The following is a 19,352-nucleotide window of genomic DNA, read 5'->3' on the forward strand; positions in this document are numbered from 1 at the left end:
AGTGCTATGATTATAGCTTCATTTATCTGGTGTTGCTGTTATGGTTTTTTTTTTGTTTTAATATGCAGGTTTTGTTATCATTGAATGGCATTGATGATGACAAAGTTCGACTGCAATCAAAGGCCGAGTAAGTTTCATCTGAACTGTATATCTTTGTTAAAGTAAAAAACTGCCAGCTTCATAAATTCTATTGCACTACTTTCTAACTAATTGCATCGTAAATGCATATAATCTATTATGTTTTATGATTAATTATTCCATGTATGTGACAGATACATATTATCCAGTCGCAAGAGGGTTATGTGGGATGTCCAGATCTTCAATAATCGAATAAGTGTTTTATGGAAAAATGCAAATGCAGATCCTTACAAAATGGTACGCCTTGTAAATGATTGTAGTCAATTACATAATTAAATGTGGATATTGCACTTTAACTTGTATTTCTTTGTGTGGTTGACATTATGTTTTGAAGGAGGTTGTGTGTACCTATTTTGATTCTATAATTTCAAGGCTTCATTCAGGATTTTAAATGGGCGTACACTCATGCTTCCCTTGGACCCTCAACCACATGCTTACTAATGGGCCTTTTGGCATATCTGAACAGTTAATATCTGAATGATTAATATCTCTGAACGATCTGAATGAATCATAAATCTGAACAATGAATAATATATTGTTTGATAAACAAAATTTGATAAATATTTTTAAATATATTGCAAACTAATTAAACAGTTATGTAAAGAAAACATGGAAGTGCACTGTTCAAGTCAAGCGCACCATGAAATTTGAACGATTCAAGTAGAATTATTAGAAGGAATGATCAGCTAAATCTGTATCGCTCAAAGATGAAAAAATCACTGACAAATGATATGATTGGATGAATCGCCCAGAAAATACTACATTCAGATTCATTCAGTTGAAAACTAATGAGGCCTAAGTAACATGCGGAGGAGTGGTATCTGAATTGGAACTGAAAAGTTAAATGATGTCAAGTAGAGTTCAGGAACAGAAATTTTAAAGAGGAGATATTTCTAATTTAGCATTTGTCTTTACAACATGATTAGCATGCAGCACCCAGTTATGGAAAATACTAAAAATAGGAACTTGGTAACATAAACCTTAGTGTGCACTAAAACTAAGTCTTAAGAAGTTACACACTCTTGTTTATCCTTACTACTGCTAGTAACGCTAACTGCTAATAATGCTAATTGCTAAAAGCACACGATCATAACCTTGCATGAAACATACATGTTCAATAGTTTAACTCCCAAGGCCGGGTCTGAGAAAGAACAGTAGAGCGAAAGGTGGGAAAGGAGGCTTGCAACAAGATGCAAGAAGTTGATCTCTTGACCATTGTAGACTGTTATTTAATTTTTTTGTTTATAGAGTGATGCACTAACTTTGCAGTAATTTTTGTGGCAACATTTGCTGCTTGAAAATTTATTGAAAATTCTTGAATATTGATATTAGTACTCCATACCTTTTTTCTAAAACACTAATCGTGGCAGGTCTTGGAATCTCAAACTCTTTCGTTTCGGTCAATACATGATATAGGTTCTGTTTCATCGGTTGTGGATCATCAGTCATGCCTCATGGGGTTTCAGCTTGCAGATCTGTATGATTGGTTTGAAATCAAATTAGATGATTTTATGGTTAGTGTTGCTATCTTTCTAATGTTTTTTACACTGTGAAACTAAAACTATTGATGGCTTATTGCGATAAATGTATTGGTCTAATCCTCATATGCTTTTTTTCAACTGTTTTTCATTCCACTATGTTAAACCATAACTATTGATGGCTTATTGCAGATAAATATATTGCCGCCTTTTAATCCCCATATGCTTTCTGTTTTGGATAAGCTAGGTGCTTCTTTTACTGTGTCATCCTGTGTCATCCCAGATGAGTCAATAATGAAAAGCTTTGAAGTAAGCAATGCACGGGTGAAATTAATTTTACTGACTTATATACTCCTCTTTTATTGCATTATAAAATAATGTTAAATATTATATAACTTGTGATTGCATGAACACCGAGTGTAATTTTGCTTTGATATTGTAATCTCTTTAATTTTCTAAATTTGAAGTTGCACACATATATCCACAAATTCAAACGAATACCACCCATATGTTTATATATTTAGTAAACAAAATTAAAACAATGGGTTGGCCCGCATTTCGCTTGCATTTTAGTCAACAGATTTAGGTAAAGAAATGTTTAGAATATGTAACATATATTTATATATATGGGGGGCTACTCTAATAGAAACCAATTTTAGAATAGAAACTAGAAACCAAATAATTTTTTTTTAAATTACTTTGAAATATGACACATATGGTATGCAAATCGATTGTTGAGAGATGGAGAAAAATACAGTGAAGTCGGATTTAAAGAAAAACTTACCATTTGACGGGAAAAATCAAATTAAAAACGGAGGGGAAAAGCTGAGATTGTGTGTGGGAGGGTGCAAATTAGTTAGGTGTGGTGCTTTTAGGGGGGCCATTTGATTAGATTGATTTAATGACTTAGATTAGTTTCTAGTTTCTATTTTAAGTTTAGTTTCTATTGATCATTTGCCTATATATATATGTATATATATGTATATTTGGGTCATGTTCTTTGTAGAACCCTTAGCCTAAGAACTCTTACAACTGATACATCTTAGGTAAGTTAGCCTTAGAATTCTGTGGCAGAATTCGCCTTATTTCGTAGTTTTGTAATCTTTAGCTGAACTATGTATTTTGTATTGAAATTATATGATATTTTCATAATTAAATTTAAATAGTCTATTCAAAATTTAAGGTTCTGCAGCATTTGCCTTACTTGTAGTATTAACCAGGGTTCTCCAGTAGAATTCGCTTTCTTGTGTATATTAAAGTGCTATTTATGTAGAGTTCAGGCGTAGAACATAACATTTTGCAGAAAAATTCGCTTTATTACGTAGTATTAATATGCTATTTACGTAGAGTTTATGTGTAGAACTTTACCTTATTTGTAGTATAAATTAGGGTTCTGTAACAGAATTGCACATGCAAAATGTCATGTGTATGTGTTATATTTTGAAAACATTTTTAAGCATACACAACGATGCAAAAAGCATGTATATAGGTTTAGATCCTGAGAGTTTATTTGAAATTTAGGGTTATATAGCAAAATTCACCTTATATTGTAATGGTTCTAAGGTTTTAATTTAAGGATTGGTTCTAAGTTGAGTGCGACTCTATATATATTACTTTTTTATTTTTATTTTATACTAGCGTCAAGTATCGTTGTATGTGTATAATCATTTTTTATTTAATTTCTAAGGATATAAACTTATGACTTGCTTCTATGTTATAGAATATACTATTTTATGTACTTAAGTATAAAATTGCAATCAAAATAAATTATCAATACAAATTGTATTTGAATATTTAATATACGCATGTCTATGCTCTACTACCTGAGGCGAGTTGGAGATCTCTGGCTGGATTTCAGATGTCAGTGGCCAAGAAAATATTTAATATATAAAATAATAAATCTTATATGGTACTCAATCAGAATTCTATTTCAATTAGAATAGTTACTCTTTTCTTTGTACAGATGTCCTATTAAAGTTTGTGAAATTCTTTGTAAATTTTTATTTTCATTAGAATTGAATTATAATATATGAATATTATAAATTCTTTACATGAAGATGTTATTAGAATGGTTAATAATATAAAAATGTACCATACAAAAAGTAGTTAGTTGATTTTACTATACAGAAGTTTTTTTGTTTTGGTGTTTGAGAACTCTAAAAAATATTATTTCTTGTACCTTTTGTATTAAAGCTCATAGGCGCTGCACGTGCTGGCAATTATGTAAGGCAATATAAAAATCTCTGCTAATAAAGGTCTAACGCAATGTAATAGATTAAATTAAAGAGTTGGATTATATAATAAAAGTTGACTTAGTAAATTATGAGTTTATAAGATACAAGATTGCGTAGATTATATTAAAAATATTTGCTTTGAAACATAGGATCCAAGAATGTGTATAACCACACAAACATGTAATATTTGTCCATATTTTTCATATATTATCTAGCATCAATGTGTATTATAGTTGTAAATATTGATAGTGGTAATCTGTGTTATGTAACCGCCATGGTTATCAAGTCGACGACTAGTCGCCAAGTCACTGTTGGAAAATAAGTTGAGCGACTTTGTATTTCTGTCTTTCAAGGGTTTTACCCGATCCGACCCGGTACACGACCCGGCCAGATGGTCCAAATAGGGGTTTTTAAACAAAAAACTTACCCGATTGTTAATCTGGAAAGTAAGAAAAGGATTTGGGCGACTTCGACGGAGATTTAAGGTATGTTCTTCATCTCTATCTTCGTCTTCTTCAACTCTTTTCTGTATTTTTTCTTCTTTCTTCTTTCTACATCTCTGCTCCGAGGACTGTTATGCACGTGTCTATATACATGTTTTGTATATATTCACGTGTACTTTTTTATTATGTTTTATAAAAAACCCGTTCTAAATCATTTTTTTTGTTTCTTTAATTTTTTTTTTGTTTTTAATTTATTTCATTACTTTTTTAAAAACAACAAAACAAATTTTTATATCTTCTGTTATTCATAAACTGAATTTTTGTTATTTATTTACCCTAAAAATGATTTTTATTTGATTTTGGTGTTTTAAATTGATTTTATAATTATAAAGTTTTACATTTATCCATAAAAATTTATATTTTAAAGCCTCGACTGGGCTACTTAATAACCTTGATAACCGCTTTATTTCGCCTTATATAGAGGTTGTTAATGTGTGATATAACAGGCTGATAGTAAGGGATGGCGTAGGGTGATTTATAATTAAATTAAGGCTATTTCTTAGTTGATTTGTAGCCATAATTTAGGTATGTCATACCTATAATTGTAGGAGCTTGTTTTCATGAAAGTTCAATAGATAGGTAATTGCAGAAGAAGATCGTACTTGGGATATTGTTCCCTTACCTCCAAATGTTAAGCCAATTGATAGTATGTCGGTTTATGGTGTGAAACACATGTCCTATGACGATAGATACAAAGCTCGATTGGTTGCACTTGGTAATAGACAAGAATATGATCTCGACTATGAACAGACATTTGCGCCAGATCTTGGCCTTTATCAAATGTTTGTGAAAATACCTTTTTAATTGGTTTTCTCAAAGAGGAAATTTACTTTCAACATGGCATGACATGGATAGCTCCAAATAAAGTTTGCAAGTGAATGCGCTCTTTGCATAGATAAAGGCAATCCTCGAGAATGTGGTTTGATAAGTTTTACTTTGAAAGTCAATATGATGCTTCCTGTTAGTACTAATTGTCGAGCAATTGATGTCTTTACAAAAGTTTTGAAGTGCCAAGGGCACAAGATTCTTAGTGGCAAATTGATGCTACTAGATTAACCCATATTAATTTGAGTTGGGATATTCAACATCAACAGCTTATGTTATAGTTGTGAATATTAATACCCGTAAATCTATGGTGTGTAAGAGCTTTATTAGGCCTAATATAGAGGCTGGTGATGTGTGATATATAAGGCTTATATTAAGGGACATTGTAGGGCGATTTACAGGCTGCTATGAATGAATTTGTTAGCTGATTTGTAGCTCTAGTTAGCTCTGTTGTACATATATAAATACAAGAGCGAAAATTCTCTTGTATTTTTTGTCATCGCCATTTAACATAATTTGTGTTGTGTTTGGTTGCAATGATGTTTTGTTGGGCTGTAATTCGGCCGGAGACGAGCTGTGTATCTTATAAACGAGTTCGAGTTTTTTTAAAAGGGTAGTGCCGCTCGTTTATGTTAAAGTAGCTCAAATATCTTACCAAACTTGACTCTCTATTGATAGACGAGTCGAGTTGAGTTTGTTCGCAAGTTAAACGACCGGGTTTAGACGAGGCGAGTCGAGTTAGCTCACGAGCTCAACAAATAAAAAAATTCAAAATTATTAAAATCTAATTAAAACTAAATTTATAAATAATAAAAATTTATTTAACTGTAAATTTTAAACAAGTTCTAACTGAGCTTTAATCGAGTTCGGTACATACTCGGCTCAGTTTGTTTAAACGAGCTTGAACACAGCTCGACTTGTATACAAGCTCGTGCTGAGCTGATCTTAGAACAAGTTTGAGTTCGAGCTGCTCCCCGACTCGAATCACAACCTTAATGTTGTGTTTGGATGGAATGGATGAAGTTGTAGGGCACATAATGAAAGTTAAACTATATTACTTTTAATTTTTTATGGGTAAATGTTTAATTTTTTTTTCCTTCGTTCATTCCATCCCTAAGAGCCTAAAGTAGAGCTTAAACTTCCAAATTTGGATTCACGTTATGCTGATCTTTTTTTAAAATGTTCCCTCCTACCTCCATTGTTTCCCTTACATTTATTCCATTTCGTTCCATTCCATTCTCCCCAAGCAATCACAAAATTAGAGTATAAAAATGTTTTAATTTTTAATATATACTGTCTCATACCTTCTTATGGTGTAGGTATAGATATAGGTCATTAGTATTCAATGTTTCCACATTGTTGTCTCTGAAATTTTGGCTCAATTTTAGTACGGGACACTTCATTGACAGACACCGTATGCTTTAAGTTTAGTTTAGACTTCTTATGCATAAAAATGCATAAATCTATATGAGAAGTTACATTGTTAATTTTCATGTGCAGGTTTGTGTAATTATATCATCTTTATTTGCACATTTTTCACTGTCGAGATATGGTGCGATACTGGAATTTGTTTCTAACTTTAGTACACTGAAACCGGCAGCAGACGGAGAAATGGTGAAAACTGCCGCCTCGTCTAAGAAACAGTTTAATGGGGGGAGGACCTCTAGTATCAATTGTTTCTCTGTTGTTGCAAACCTGGGATCAGCCAGCTTATTGGTGGACCTTGAAAATGGTACAGAACATAGCTGCATTTTGAAGCTTTCTCTGCAGGAGTTGAATGTTCGGTAAGTCGCTCGACAACATATTTTCCTTCCCCTAGGTCTTTTAGTAGAATATCGTTCTTTATTTCTCTGCTTGCTGGAAGAGAAGATGATGTTTTAGTGTTTTACTAAACTTTATCTTGGGCAAGATCTTTTGAAGCTTTTTTAAGTCATGACAAAAACTATGTCCAGCAGAGTCATTTGGCTTAAAGGAGCATACATTTTAGTCTGGCTTTGCATGCTTTTTTAGTGCAGTTTTAATTTATTGTGAAATTTTATAGTTTGTGATTATATAAATTTATCTATATGTTCTGCATTCGTAGTAGCGGGTATAATCCCTAGTACCTGCAAACAATTGTTGCCAATTCAGCTGATCGTCCTGATTCCAGAAGTTAAACTGCAATATGCAGCACTAACAAATAGAATAAAGGAAACTCCGCGACCAACCAACTATTATGGAATTAGATTGATAAAGGTAGGAACCCGACAGCCTATATCACAGTCAACACATTTAATTAAGTCAAGCATAAATCAAGTCTGAAACAACGTAACATTCAAATAAGTCTTGCAAATATAATAAAAAAACATACGACTACGATATACATCTTCAGTCTTCATCTTCTATGCGATCTACATCAAAAGCATCAAAGTTGGTGCTAGGATCCCCTCTCTCGAGTTTAGGTTCATCTTCCTCTTCTTTGTCCTTTTATTAAAAAAGGTGAAACTAGTAGATGTTATACCAAGTGGACATCCCTTTCTTGTCGAGATTTTATGAAGAAGTTGATCGAGTTTGTGACCACTTGTAGCTAGCTTCTCTTGCACGGGAAGCAATTGTTCCATCTTTCAAATTAATCTATCCTCCTTACTGAGCATTCATTGCTGTTGTCAATTTCACTCAAAGTTATGGGAATCAACTGTCTCACGCAAGGTATATTGATGTCACGGTGCACAATTTTATTTTGACAAAACTAGATCAATCAAAACGTAGTTGAGCTAGTCGAGTCCTCCTTTTCGAGTGAAGCTAAAAATTTATTGCATATTGTAAGCATACAAATTAATTGAAACTAGGTCTTTTTTGCAATTATTAATTTACTACTTACATAATAAATGGTGCTCCATTTTCTGTTTGCATCTGGATGAGCTACAAGTTCAGCTTTTAGCTTAAATAAAAACACAAAAATAGTTTATACAGATTGCTTGGTTGTCAGTCTTCCACAACAAGTAGACGGGAGGAGGTCTAATCATTTACCTGGATTAACCATTCTCACTGGCCTTCTCTACAGCCATCTCCCAATTCGATATACAATGTAAGAGCAAAGGAACAACAGTTGGGCAGATAGGTTTATAATTACTACTTTGGGGTTTGGGCTGTTTGATCTCGTGGGGGACAGTGTATGATGAGTTTTTATGCAATAATCATGATTACCCTCATTTATATATAATGTACGACAGAGGTTGTAAATAGATTTTAGACTAAGCTACCCTCATTGATGATGGTCAAATAAAATTCGAATGTATTTATGTGCGTCAATAAGAAATAGAAGAGTGAAATAAAGCATTTATTATCTTGTGAGAAATGTAAGTCAAGTATGAAATCTCTAAATTATTTAATATTTAACAAAGATAAAATACATAGAAGGAATTGAAGAAGTAATTCTGGGACAAACTAAATTGGAAACAAAGACAAATAAAATGGGTCGGAGGGAGTATATAATTTCGTACATTTTTCTGAAAGTTCATTTCATGCAAACCATGCTTTGTTCATTTAAGAGCTCATGCTTCCTTGTCGTAATTTCAGGCTATCTATTGCAAGGCTCTCTGAGTGGCGGATTGGTAGCAAGTCCTTAAGTGTTATCATTTGCCCGATTAAAAATGAGAACAAAATTCGAACTTTGTGCTCCGCTGAAGCAACAGTTTCTAACAGCCATGCACAAGCGCATGAAACGGATGCTGAAGTCGGTAACAAACATGTAATTGTTGATAAAAAAGGTACTTGTGGCGAGGAATGCTTTTTGATACATTATCAAGCTAGCAGAAACTTGGATATTAATCGGCACAGGTACTCAATATGGTTTAGTGATGCTGACCTGCATATTTATCCCTATATAATCGGTCAGCTGGTTGGATTTTCTAATAAACTAGCCAAGTGTGGGGCATCTCATGATACCATTTCCAGGGATGCTGTTGAGAGTAATTCATTAACAGGGTCATGTTTTGAGTTCCAAAGATTTGGTTTCTCAAACTACTTTGACACAAGTGCTTCTGAATGGGATTGCATTCCTGTGGATCAATTTCCATTTGTTACAATAAATAATGATGGTCCCCTTCTCAACCTTGAAAGTTCACAGAACTTTGCTGTTCCTGAGTGGAGGGATCTACTTAAATTGAGAGACAGAAAAATTAGAAGTCCAAGGTTAAGCTGTAAAAAAGGGTCTGAACGATTAAATGCTCAACCAGTTAACTCTATATCTGATGCTGCGGTTTTGCCTACGTTGTTGCCTGTCGATAGGGCTGAAATGTTTGCAGTTGAAATAAATCTCAGCAGTGTTAGATTGCATTTTCACGACTCCGCAAGTCTGATCGGAACAGTGACGGTGCCCACATCTAAATCATTTATTAACATATATGATGTTTGCTTTGACGTATTGTTATCTTGTGAGGGATTGACCCTCTCATCATCTTGGTGTACTCAACATCAAAGTGACATTTTATGGGGACCCTTATTACCTGATCTCTCTTCAATTCTAAACATACGCGTCAGGAAAGTACAGAACGGATCACTTGGTTCTATTATGGAATCAAGCTTCAGTGCGCAGCATGTTTCTTGCATTTTACCACCTGAATATTTGGCAGTATTACTGGGCTACTTCTCATTGACTGATTGGAAACCAAATATGAAGCAGTATTCAGTTGATGAAACTTCTGAATTGGTCAAAAATAAAATGAAAATTGATCTTAAGTTTGAAGTGCTGGACTCTTCTTTATTTGTACCAGCTGAGGATGATGACTGTCATCTTTTAAAGCTTAACATCCCGCAATTTCTTTGTACTTTCATAGAAAAATGCAGTTCAGAAAATATACTGAAGGACATTCCTGTCGAATGTTTGGTTCCAGTTCATAAAGTTAATGGCAAGAGTGACTGTTTAAACATATTTGCGCATGATTTATCGCTTCAACTATTATTCCTGAAGGATGATGCCTCTGATTTCTTGGTATTCAATAAAATCACAGGACAAACAATTGCAACCTTAATCTCTCAGCTTAATTTTGATGTATGGATTAGAATTCCCTGCAAGTCTGTCTCTCCTCCTTCAGGCCCTTCTCCACTATGTATAATGGCAAAGATCTGCAATATCCACCTGATGGTTGAAGGTAGGTATTGTGGTATCCAATATTTACCTTATAGTCTCTTGATGCTATTCCACCTCTCTCTGGGTTTAGCTGATTTTTTTTAAAAATTTGAATGGCAGGTATTCATGTACTTGCTGGTTTTGAAGCACTGCTGGATATTATAAATCAGTTTTCCGCTGTTGATGCTGAATCTCGAGGTTTTACATCCGACATTCAGCAGTTTCTCCACTTCAGGAGGAGTACAAAAGAGAAGAAAAAAGTTCTGGCTGAATCTTCAACTGTAGTATTGACAGAGATCAAGTGTTCCTGTGATTCAGTGTCAGTGAAATTGTACTCCTTAAAACGAGAGTTAGCTGCATCTACACTTGTTTTTGAAGCTAAAACACAGCTTTTATGCTACGCGTCTTTGAAAATTGATGAACCTCATTACCTGGATATTTCGTTCTCCACGATATCACTGATCTCACTGATTAATTCTGTTAGGTTAGTGGAGTCCTGCTCAAGCTCAGTGGCAACTGAGGTAAATACTTTAACTGCTACGCTGTCAGAGATTGAGACTCATGTTTCTCTTCCGCCATTAGACATATGGTTTTACTCGTTTGACTGGTGTGAGTTCATTGACCTGTGTAGTTCATACTTTAAACAAAGATCCAAAGTTCCTGTTATGGAAGTATCATCACGGAACTTAATTGATCTTGTAGATCAAGCTGGAAATGAAGATTTTGATGTTTTAAATCCTCCTCATTCTGATAGTATTTCAAATAAGTTTGCATCACAGACCATGAAGCGCCGTACTTTTCTTCATTTGAAGTCAGAAAATATTACCATAACAGCCCGTGTACCTGTCCAAGTCAGTGGCGAGCTGTTTCGTGAATTTGCTGAACTCCAAGTTCACAAAGATTCGTGCAATATATATGAAACAGACCAATATGGTTTCATTGTTGTTGATTTAGAAAGTAAAAGTAATGAACTGGTTTTTGATGGCAAAACTGCCAAAGTAAAGTGCAACTTCGAAAAAACAAATGGAACAGTTGAATTGTGCAAGGAAATAAGCGAACGGGTGTGGCGTTTTTTTCATATCTTTCAAGTGAATTTGGAAGCTGACATTAGTAAACAGGTAGACCTTATGCAGATTAAAGGAGAAGTACGATGTGATAGCATCGACGTATGGATTTCTCATCATATATGTTATATTTGTCGACATATTATGCTTGGAAGCTCTTCACAAGGATCATCACAGTTGGCATTTGGTAGAACAGACTTGAACTTACATCTAAGAAAGTTCTCTCTTCTTTTGATTGATGGAAAGGTATGCATATTTTTTACTTGCGTCCTAATTATTGATTGGGCTGCATCTTCTCTTATAATCTTGTTTATTCCCTAAACTACTGTATAACCTGAATATAATCCTATACTTAATAAAATATTCTAATCAGTCATGACTGTGACCCGCTTGCAACCCATGCGATTCAAGGATCTTATATACTTTTTATTGAAAATTTTTTGTGTACTGTGTTTTAACTCAAGATAACACACGATGTTTATATTTGCCTCCTATCATTTTTACTTCATCCGTGCACCTTTTTCCATTTTCAAATTCTGAAGCAAACCTATAAATTAAAATATATGTCGAAATAATAAGTTTGGAAAATGTTGTGTATTTGAATTGTTTTGTTAAGTGATTTATCTAATTGTTTCATGCGACCAGATACTCAGAAATTAGTAATTTGTTATTTTTTATATTCGCATAGACCTGAACCCTTAACCTTTGCTGACAATATTTTAGAAGATAATTTTTTAACACCGGGTAAGTAATTTTAGCACGACAAATTATTTTTATGCATGTGTTAAATCATCTTAAATATTAAGTTATTTATCATGAAAATATCCTGGGTCTGATTTTGATTCCTTAACTATGATCTGGGGAATCCAAAGCTATGTTGAATGACAATTGGATGAACATCCAATTCTACTACTAAATTTCACAAAACATACAATGGAGGAGCTCCTTGTTCATTGCTAATAGTCCGTTTAGACCCCTCTATTTCTTCTACCACTGGATGGCCCATCCGGAAAATAAAATTAAAGATATGATGCATAAAACAACATTCCATCTTATCGACAGATTAGCATGGAAGAACACCATTTAAAAATGAAAATAATAAACCTGTTAATATCTAAAATAGAAATCATTTCTTCGAAACCATAAAAAACAAGGGAAACTCTATATATATGTTTAAATCAAAGCAGTTTAATATAATTTAATTAGAATATGTATGTAAAATAACTAGGTCCATAAGAATATATTAATAACAATTAGACCCTTTGAATATGTTTTAGGCAATAATATCTCTACTATATTGTTAAAGTTGAAACATTGAAAATTTGGTAATCGGTACGATACCTTTTTTTGGTAGTTGGGCCTCAATACTTGGCTTTATTGCCAAGGCTTTATTATAATAATATTGTTAAAGCTGAAACATTAAAAATTTGGTAGTCGGTCTCGGTCGATATAAGACCACATGGGATTAAGTACTTAGTTTTAGTACTTGGATCCAAGATATAATATAAAAATATTTTTAAAGCCTTGTATGAACGGGCCTAACTATTTTACAAATCTATTCTAATTAAAACGCATGTAAACTTTTAATCTAAGCACAACTCCGGAGCCTAACAGGATTAATTATTTTAAAAACCATTATAATTAGGTACTTGGGCTTCAGAACTTAATTTTAGTACCTCCAAAATATAATCAAAACAAGGGCTAATTACTTTAAAAATCCCTTATAATTAAAATATTTATAAAAAGAATAAATTATAAAAAAGATAAAAAAATACAAAAAACAAATATTAAAAGTAATCCGTGCATCACACGGGATATAAGCTAGTATTGTTTGATATTGTTTGATGGATGTAATAAAATGAGTTTATTGTTTTATAACTTTAATTGTTTTGTAAACTTATTTGGTCCCAAAACTACTAAATTATAGATTTAAAGTGTAACGGTTGATACTTGATGGATAGAAGACCCTTGTACTTGCCTTTTTTCCTCTGAAACTTTAAATTGGGACTAAGAAATTAAGCAATTAAACTCCTGAAAAGTTAAATTTCTAGACTCTCTTATCTAATTAATGATATGATTGGCTTAGCTTATAAAAAAGGTCCCTATGTTTTCAAAATAACGTTTTGATTACAGATAAGTAAAATTTGCTTTCATATTTATAAAACGTGGTTATCTGTTTGGATAGGATGGTTCTAGCTTATACGCAGATAAATGTTCTCTAAAGTTAATATGTCAAAAAGTCTGTGACTAGACTCATGTTGATGTATAAGAAGATTATTCCCTGTTACTTGCAGAATGGCGGAATCATCAATTATTAAAAGGTATTTCGCTACTTCAACCAAACTTTGGTTTAAGCTAAAAAACTGAGCTGATCCCCGGAGCTTATTATTATTATCATTTCTACGTGTTAGACGAGAATTAAAGGACTTAGATACCCTTACCAAACCTGTGAAACATCCAGCGTAGCTTGTAAGTTTGACCAGCTTGTAATCTTAGCTAAACATGTTTAAAATGTTACTTAGCAAGTTTTTGACCAAATCAGCATTTTAACTTGTTTAAAGATTAACTAAACTCAAATGAAGTAGTATGAACTATGTAATTCTGACCCGTCCCGGTATATGGAGGCTTTTTTACGCCACACACAGCCCGTTTTGGTTCCCTCCATAAGTGGAAGTAAATTTGTATATATGTTTTTTTGTATCTATGATTATATTCTTTTTCCTCGTATGTTGAATAAAACTTTGACACCATTTCTTTCAAAATGTAATATTTATACAGATGTTTTTTTGGTACTTTTAATCAAGATTATATGAATAATATTTTCCATTCAGTTTCTTCATTTTAATACTTAAAATTCCAGCCTGTACAATATAAACAGAAAAGCTATTTAAGTTATGCGTCTTATGCTAATGCAGCAATGCTCTAATGGACCTCTAGTGGAAGTACTTCTACGTAATTCAGTCTTATGTGCAGTAAGCAACGAGAACAATCTACAGACCTCGATTTCTGGTGATCTACAAGTGAACTACAATAATATTCACAAGGTATTGTAATTGCTCAGACGTGTTATTCTACCTTACATCCGTTTTACATTTTTTTAATAGTGACTTTGTATTACCTATAATCCTTCCAGGTATTGTGGGAGCCTTTTGTGGAACCTTGGAAGTTTAACTTGAGCTTAAACAGGCGAAACCAGAACAGTGTTCTTCTAAATGCTGCAGTAATGGCTGATATTTCTCTCTCATCAACATCAGAACTTAACTTGAATATCACAGAATCCTTTGTCGAGGTATTTGAGTACTAAATTACTAAGTTACCTGGACTCTTCAATTTTTCCCTCATACACATTCGGACATGACGTGGGTGTGGGTATGGGATCTGAGTCGCATCCTTCAGATGGAAACCGGACACTTTGACCTTAGGAAATCTAGTTCAATATGATTTACAAGACCTTACAACAACTTAATCCTCTTAATTTTAGGGAGGGATGTATGGATTACTATCTTCATGATATCCTTTTGATTTATGTTATAAATATGACTTGAACAATTATGTATGTGTTTATTTTATGTGGTAAAAGACATGAATTGACAAATGTAATATATAAAAAGTAGGTATAATTTTGCTTATGTGAAGGTTATATGCCAAATCCCCGCACCCGTGTCCAATTTTGGATCCATATCCAAGAATCCTAATTTTTTAAAAACGTAGAGTCTGACACTTCTTGACAAAAAAAAAGAGTCTGACACTTGGATCCGCACCCGTATCCGACACCCGTACCCGATTCTGCCTTTAAATTTTTGGAAATGGCAAATTAATATAACATTTAGTAGCCTGCTGGCCGTGTAATTTTAATGTGTCTTTCCATCCATTTTTCAATCCTCTTAAGTCTCAAATTCATTGAAGTGACGGTTTCCCTATCTTATTTGAACTTTGCTAACAATTTGAATATGACCCTGGATCATTAAATTGTGTTTCACACTCAGCTTTTTGATGGATACTTTTGGCATGAGGAGTTTCAAGTCGCATAAGTCACTTTGGGAAATGGTGTAAGTCACTTTGGGCAATGGTGTGTGCTTGAGGGTGGGGGTCTGATATTGAGAATTTGATAGAAGTTTTAATTTTTAGATTGTTAATGGTGAATTATTTATTCTTTTATTTTTGACAATGATAAATATGATCATCTACTGTCTTGTTTTTTTTAAATCTAAAGCTTATCCTTATGTTACATGTTATATAATATTTATTACTTTCTACAGGTTGTCTTTAGAGCAATCGATATGATTGCAGATGCATGGGGTCTTCCAGGGTTGCCTGGTCATTCTGAAAGCCCTAGTTTTTTTAAAAATCAGACCAGGGAAAGCATTTATGGTGGAAGATATGCTCCCTATAGAATACAGAATTTGACTTCCTTGCCTCTTTCTTTCCACGTCATTGAGGGCCCACTTAGCACTTGCGACTTGGATGTATCAGCATTAGAAGACGAGATAATTGTGCAACCAGGTTCTTCGATTCCAATATATATTGATGAAACTCCAGAGGAACAACTCTTCCGCCATAGGCCTGCCCATTCTTCTGAGAGACTTAGTGATAAGCAATTTATGTACACAGCACACCGGTATGTTGTCATTCGACTTGAAGGTACTTCCATTCCATCCGCTCCTATCTCAATGGATCTCGTAGGCATCAGCTGCTTTAACGTGGACTTTTCTAAGTCAACAAAGAGTCTAAAAGGTGATACCCCTGATGGCTTGAAAACCAATTACCTAGGAAAGAACAAAGCTGAGTTGGACAGTGGCTATGTTGTTCCCGTTGTTGTTGATGTTTCTGTACAACGGTATACAAAACTGATCCGGTTGTACTCAACGGTATGTCCATGTTTATTTTATTTTACTTTTAAATGCCACAGGTTTTTTTTGTCAAAAAAAATTCTACAGATTTAGTAAACTTTTCTCATTTCAGGTTGTCCTGCTAAATGGTACTTCTACACCATTTGAAGTACGATTTGATATTCCATTTGGTGTGTCTCCAAAGGTATAGTATGAAAACTTCTTACAGGTCAATGTTCTAGGCTGTGGTAAACTTTCATATCGGTGATAAAGTTCCAATTGAATTTAACATGTTTTTTTCAGATGCTAGATCCTATATATCCTGGTCAAGAGTTTCCCCTTCCTCTACATTTGGCTGAGGCAGGGCGAATGAGATGGCGCCCCATTGGCAATTCCTACCTATGGAGTGAGGCTTATAACATCTCAAATATTGTTGGACATGAAAGTAATGTTGGAGTTTTGCGTTCTGTTGTTTGTTATCCATCTCATCCAAGCAGTGACCCGTTTCGCTTTTGCTTATCAGTGCATGATATGTGCTTACCTGCATCTGGCAGGCTCAGAGGTGGTACATCTGAGTATAGTGTCAATACTGTGAAACAATCGTTTGAAAGTTGTCATCAAGTTTTGCCCACCGTGGATGAGTCAAAAAAGTGTTTTCTACACCTGGTGACTATAAGTAGTCCATTAGTAGTGAATAACTTTTTACCTGTGTCTATAACTCTAGAGATAGAAAGTGGTGGAGTTACACGTTCTGCAACACTGACTGAGGTATGTAGCCTGTTGTAGCTAGCTATAGCAACTGCATTGGCAATTTTAAATGTTCTTGAAGCTTCAGTCTCAGATAAATTGATGCCTGCATGTTCTGATTCTTTTTCAGGTAGAAACTTCTTTCTTCCATATTGATTCTTCACATGACCTTGCAATGGTCTTCACCATTCACGGATATGGACCTTCGGTTCTAAAATTTCCCCGTTCAGAAAAATTTGGTGCTGTGGCCAAGTTTAGCGGAACAAAGTTTTCTGCGTCTGAAACCATTTCCTTCAATTCTGATTCATTATCTGAAGGTGTTATGTTGATACTTTTTTAAAAACACAACTTTAATGTACTAGAAATAATTTTGAGTAATGTTCGTCATATTTTGTAGGTAATTTATATGTTTCGATCGAGATGATTATGGAGGCAGCCTCAGGAGCTCGTGAAATATATATTTCAGTCCCTTTTCTTTTATATAACTGCACAGCTTTTCCGCTTGTCATTTCTAATTGTGTCGGTGATATTAGAGGGTGTGGTTGTACTCTTCCATCTTGTTATAATCTGGAGGAAGATCTACTTCCAAGCAGAAAAGATGGTTTGAGTCTGCTATGCTCTGATCAAGATTCCCAAATAACCTTGCATAATAGTAATATGAGAAATTTTTCCTTGAACAATCGCATTATCTCAACTAGGAAGCTTTTGGAACCCCACTCTTCACAATTACGTGGAGCTTCATCCAAGCAAATATGTGCAGAAAAGTCAACAGCCAGAAATTCGAAAAATTTGTCCGGTTCTAGCAGTCAGTCAAATTCGAAATTCCCCGATTTTGTAGAATTTGGTCATAAAAGGGTTAGCGGTTGCATGTATTCACCTGATCCTAAGTCCTCTGCAAGTGATATCAAGGTTCAAGTAAGTCGAGGCCAGCTCAAGGGTCACAAGGATAGCAGTCAAAACTATTTTTGGTCAGGTCCATTTTCCCTTGCTCCTTCAACTGGTTCAATTAGAGTTCCTGTCCTGTACCCATCTCCGAATGCTGGGTACACGATAGCTGTTACATCAACTGAGGTTGCTGGGCCAATTTCTGGGAGAACAAGAATGATCACTTTTCAGCCTAGGTATCTCCCTAGAATATCTTATTATGAGGTTACTTGAATAGTGACTAGGTGAATGATTCTCAGTCGATTGTCTAAATCTAAGACATTAATGAGTCTCCATTGTTAATTATTGCTCCCAAATTATGCAGATATGTGATCAGTAATGCGTGCAGCCGGAATCTGTATTATAAGCAAAAAGGAACTGATTCTATATCCTATCTACAAATTGGACAACATTCTCAAATTCGTTGGGCTGATTATACCCCAAGGTAATCGACATTGATCTTGTATATATCACTATTTTATTATGATACAGTGCAACAGACAGACGTGTTTTAAATTCGGTATATATATTACTCTATATATTGCATCATCATCTTTGTTTAAGTCTTCATCTTTTTCTAGCCGTGAACCTATATATAGTCATGCTTTACATTGTTTCAGGGACCTACTAGTTTCAGTTCGTTTTGATGAACCTTCATGGCAATGGTCAGGATGTTTTTTGCCTGAGCATCTTGGTGACACTCAGTTAAAAATGAGAAATTATGTTTCTGGTGAACTCAATATGATACGCGTTGAAGTCCAAAATGCTGATGTTTTAATTGGAGATGAGAAGATCAGTGGAAGCTCCAATGGAAATTCTGGCACAAACTTGATCCTGATATCCGATGATGATACTGGTTATATGCCATACAGAGTAGACAATTTCTCAAAAGAGGTTAGTTTTTTGTTACTTATCAGTCCTGTACTCCTTTTAGCCAAGAATGAATTTTTGCAATAGAAAAATGGTGAGTGTTCAGGGAATCTGTATATTATTTATATCTATATGTTATCAATTGTTTGATAACCTATTACTAAGGTTTGGTATCCATATTTAGGTCCAGATAAATTTTTTTAACTTAAATTTGACCCATGAATTTTTCAGCTTTTGTATCCATATTTTGGTTCGGAAGGGATCCGTATCCATTATTTGACCCATGCTTAATTATAGAAAATGACTCGTAATAATAATCACAATTAATTCTATTCAGAATATTTTTGATAAACTCATTAAAAAAAATTGAATGAATTTGCAAAATTCTGGGAAGCTACTTAATGCAAAATTATCACATCTATGCTTTATTATAATAGCCGAAACATTAAAATTTTGGTAGTCTTTACAGTACTACTTCAATTGCTTTTACTTTATTACTCTTATTTAATTATATTTAGGACCTATTTATTTTATATTATAATTACTAATAACTAATCAATTACCTTTTTCAACTAAAAGATGTTACCTTTTCTATTTTTTCCAACTAAAACACCTCTTTTTCCAAAAATA

General features: G+C 33.9%; 1 protein-coding gene across 4 annotated transcripts in view; it reads left to right on the top strand.

Moving 5' to 3' along the window:
* Nucleotides 1-19,352, top strand: part of LOC141707287 (intermembrane lipid transfer protein VPS13) — a 62,032-nt gene that overhangs the window by 30,737 nt on the left and 11,943 nt on the right. For 2 of the 4 annotated variants that reach the window (XM_074510360.1, XM_074510362.1), the window contains exons 20-35: nucleotides 69-127; nucleotides 273-375; nucleotides 1,509-1,652; nucleotides 1,809-1,940; nucleotides 6,679-6,962; nucleotides 8,737-10,310; nucleotides 10,409-11,598; nucleotides 14,268-14,396; nucleotides 14,486-14,641; nucleotides 15,612-16,220; nucleotides 16,315-16,386; nucleotides 16,485-16,949; nucleotides 17,059-17,245; nucleotides 17,326-18,049; nucleotides 18,178-18,297; nucleotides 18,473-18,746. In XM_074510360.1, coding sequence (XP_074366461.1) covers nucleotides 69-127; nucleotides 273-375; nucleotides 1,509-1,652; nucleotides 1,809-1,940; nucleotides 6,679-6,962; nucleotides 8,737-10,310; nucleotides 10,409-11,598; nucleotides 14,268-14,396; nucleotides 14,486-14,641; nucleotides 15,612-16,220; nucleotides 16,315-16,386; nucleotides 16,485-16,949; nucleotides 17,059-17,245; nucleotides 17,326-18,049; nucleotides 18,178-18,297; nucleotides 18,473-18,746 — 6,222 coding nt within the window. The remainder of the gene's footprint in view (nucleotides 1-68; nucleotides 128-272; nucleotides 376-1,508; nucleotides 1,653-1,808; nucleotides 1,941-6,678; nucleotides 6,963-8,736; nucleotides 10,311-10,408; nucleotides 11,599-14,267; nucleotides 14,397-14,485; nucleotides 14,642-15,611; nucleotides 16,221-16,314; nucleotides 16,387-16,484; nucleotides 16,950-17,058; nucleotides 17,246-17,325; nucleotides 18,050-18,177; nucleotides 18,298-18,472; nucleotides 18,747-19,352) is intronic. The other 2 variants (XM_074510361.1, XM_074510363.1) reach the window with 2 other exon arrangements.

Source organism: Apium graveolens, chromosome 2 (assembly GCF_009905375.1).
Source record: "Apium graveolens cultivar Ventura chromosome 2, ASM990537v1, whole genome shotgun sequence".
NCBI classification, from domain to species: domain Eukaryota; kingdom Viridiplantae; phylum Streptophyta; class Magnoliopsida; order Apiales; family Apiaceae; genus Apium; species Apium graveolens.